The sequence below is a fragment of the Chaetura pelagica genome, unplaced genomic scaffold (assembly GCF_000747805.2).
Source record: "Chaetura pelagica isolate M959 unplaced genomic scaffold, ChaPel_1.0 scaffold408, whole genome shotgun sequence".
Lineage (NCBI taxonomy): Eukaryota > Metazoa > Chordata > Aves > Apodiformes > Apodidae > Chaetura > Chaetura pelagica.
The window spans coordinates 1,562,850-1,566,334 of NW_009954229.1; the positions used below are offsets into that span (position 1 = coordinate 1,562,850).

Here is a 3,485-nt window from a genome sequence, read left to right on the forward strand (position 1 = left end):
GCGGTCGCTGCCTCCTCCATATAACGCGGCGGCGGGCGGGCAGAGCTCACACCGGCCTTGCTTGCCAGGGGAGAGGGGCTGAGCAGCCAGGCAGACATCGCCTTCTCCTTCCTCTGGGTCCGAGCTGCCCCTTCGCCGGCTTCAATGAAACTGGCAGCGATGATCAAGAAGATGTGTCCCAGCGAGGCCGAGCTGAGCATCCCCGCCAAGAACTGCTACCGCATGGTCATCCTGGGCTCCTCCAAGGTGGGCAAGACGGCCATCGTCTCGCGCTTCCTCACCGGCCGCTTCGAGGAGCAGTACACGCCCACCATCGAGGACTTCCACCGCAAGTTCTACAGCATCCGCGGCGAGGTCTACCAGCTGGACATCCTGGACACCTCGGGCAACCACCCCTTCCCAGCCATGCGCCGTCTCTCCATCCTCACAGGTACTTGGCTCAGGAGCGCCAGGAGGAAGTGGGGGGGGACTAGCTTGCCAGACTTCAGGCTTGCTTGCCCAGTTTGGGGATGTTTCTCCAGCCCTGGGAGGAGGGAAGTGGGATTTTGTGTGTGCCCAGGGTGGGCAACTTTGCTTCCTGCACGGGGTGGACAGGAGGATGCAGGACCCAGGTGCTGCCTGGTCCTTCTCTCCCCGGGGCTCTGTATGGCACAGGCAGCAGGTGTCTGTGTGTCCCTGTCCCTGCAGCCATCTCATGTTCCCTCTTTGTCCCCAGGAGACGTGTTCATCCTTGTATTCAGCCTGGACAACCGAGACTCCTTTGAGGAGGTGCAGCGCTTGAAGCAGCAGATCCTGGAGACCAAGTCGTGCCTGAAGAACAAAACCAAGGAGAACATAGAGGTGCCCCTGGTCATCTGTGGCAACAAGGGCGACCGGGACTTTTACCGAGAGGTGCAACCCCGGGAGATAGAGCAGCTGGTGGGAGGGGACCCCAAAAAATGTGCCTACTTCGAGATCTCAGCCAAGAAGAACAGCAGCCTGGACCAGATGTTCCAAGCGCTCTTTGCCATGGCCAAGCTGCCCAGCGAGATGAGCCCCGACCTGCACCGCAAGGTCTCCGTGCAGTACTGTGACATCCTGCACAAGAAGGCACTGAAAGGCAAGAAGCTGCTGAAGGAGGGGGGCCGGGGCAGCACGGAGGAGGCCTATGGCATCGTGGCCCCCTTTGCCCGGCGACCCAGCGTCCACAGCGACCTCATGTACATCCGGGAAAAGGCCATCGGTGGTGGGCATGGCAAGGAGAAGGACCGCTGTGTGATCAGCTAGGAGCCCCCTGGCATGGGAGGCAGGGAGGAAGGAAGGGAGGGAGGAAGGGAGAGGGGAAAGATGCTCGTTTCCGAACTGCCCACCTGGGCAGAGAGAGGGTCGCCTCTTCCCCAGCCTCCCTCCTCCTGAGGGATTGCTTTCATCAACTCCCCCCGCCAACCTGGGAGTGAATTTTGGGAGAGAGGGAAGCGAAAGGGGAGGCTTTGGAGGGCAGGACAGGGGTGTTGCTGAGACCACCCTCCTCTGGGCAGAGAGACAGGGAAAGGGTGAGCTGCTGGGCGGCCAGGTGGGAGGGTGAGCATGGAGGACACAGACCTTGGCGTTTCTTTCCCTCCCAAACCACCCAGCCTCAGGCATTGCCCTCAGGAGGGAGGGCAGAGGCCTGCCAGTGCCTGCCTGGGGCTTTGGGGTTGGTTTTTTGTTTGGTTTGTTTGTTTGTTTGTTTTTTTTAACTTGAGAAGCTGTGCACGGACTCTGGCTCTGTGTTGTGTGTCCGTCTGTGTCTGCAAAACACGTGCAGAAGACACTCCTGTTGCAAAGACATTGCAGAGTTACAGCCCCGATGGACCAAAAATCTGACTCTTGTTTACATTTGTCTTGTCTGATTTGCAAGATCTGGGGGGAGAGGGGAAAGAGTAAAGAGTGGGAAGGGTTTTTTAAATAAGAAAACAATAGGCACTTTATGTAGGTATTGCTTGTCATTGACATGAACAAAAAAAATCTTCAAGTGTTTCTACCGTGGGTGAAACTTGATGTTTTATTTTTTCTACAAATTAATAAAATCTTTTTAAAACTACACCTCTGGCTTTGCCTTTCCTTCCTCCCTTGGCCCTGCAGTGAAATCAAATCCTGTTAAACCCAGACCGAAGCCAGCTCTGAGGAGCTAAAAGCAGCCTCCAGACTCCATCCCTTCATTGCCCCACTCTCCCCAGCTCCCAGTGCAAAGGTTCCCGGCTCTGCAAGCAGCTGGTTTCTTGCCACGGGGGGGTAACGAGGGGCCATGGACACAGCCACTCCAACTGGTCACAGAGCCAAGGCTCTTTCCTCACTTCACTGAAGTGACGATCCCGCCAGGCCCTGGCGTGTCACTCACTGCAGAAACCCAGCAAACTGACATCACTTTTGCTATAAAGAGCTGATTGTGTGTCGGGCTTTTTCCTGATTAACTAAGCAGACTTTAATGATGTCAACAGAGAGTGATTCATTTGCTCTCCGTCCGGGTTAGTGTTTTTATTTTGCAATATGAGTAAAAGGAAGCACTTTGCTTGAAAGGTCACCTTTGCATTTGATGGGTTTTAATCTCTGCCTAATAACAAGTTGCAGTAACTGCTGCCAGAAGTGAAAGGGAAAGGGCAAAGCTCTTCAAAGAAACAGCTCTCTCTGGCTCCAGCTTCTGTTTCGGTTCATTTTCAGCCCCATCCCCTTCCCAAGCACCAGAACAAACCCACTCTTAATATGTATGAACAGCAAATACAAAAACAGAGGCTTTTTTTTCTTCAAAGCCAGAAAACAAAGGTGGGTGAGTGAGCCTGCAAAGGAAACCACTTTGGTTTCGCTTGAAACTTGGATTCAAGTTGACAGAGTTAACTTGTTCCTGTGCTGAGTGCCAGACATTTCTTTGGAAACAAGTTGTTTCTTCCAGCTCCACATATGCCTGACTTCACGGGAACAGCAACTGGCAAAAAAAAGGGAAACGACCGTCCAGGCATGAGACACAGGAATTTATTGAGCTGGGATGGGCAATGGCTGGCAGAAAGGCAATTACAGTAATAAAAAGAGTGCACATTGTGCTTTATTTATCTCCGTGTTCTGTTTTACTTGGAGTTTACACACTGGCAACTTCCCAAAGAAAGTACCAGTAAAGTATTCCAGTGAGAACAGAATAATCTCTTGGCTGCAGGTGAGTCACAACCTTCCCAGCTCTCAACAAACAGAATTACTTGCCTCTTGGTTCAGGAAAGGAAAATCTCACCCAAACAGACCTTGCTTCTCTCCTTCGGAAAGCACAAGTGCTGCCTGCCCTTGGATGCTGGTTCTTTGTGGATATTGTATTTCCACAGCTGTTTTTTCACCTCTTCCACTACCAACCTGCACTAACTTTCAGGGTAATTAATGAGGTTCAAGGTCCCTCCACCTCTTTGTTAGCTGGGGAGATGTGGTGCTGCTTTAGCAGGTTGTGGTCTGCCCAGCTCACAGCAGCACAGAGGACAGGGAGCCCT

The 3,485-nt window shown here is 53.0% G+C and overlaps 1 protein-coding gene across 1 annotated transcript; it reads left to right on the top strand.

Annotated features, from left to right (window-relative positions):
* The first annotated feature begins 55 nt into the window (after positions 1-55).
* On the top strand, positions 56-1,266 carry RASD1 (RAS, dexamethasone-induced 1). The gene is made up of 2 exons (XM_010003568.1): positions 56-430; positions 716-1,266. Exons 1-2 carry the CDS (start codon positions 145-147, stop codon positions 1,264-1,266), a joined length of 837 nt encoding a protein of 278 aa, XP_010001870.1. The 5' UTR covers positions 56-144.
* Positions 1,267-3,485: the final 2,219 nt, after the last annotated feature.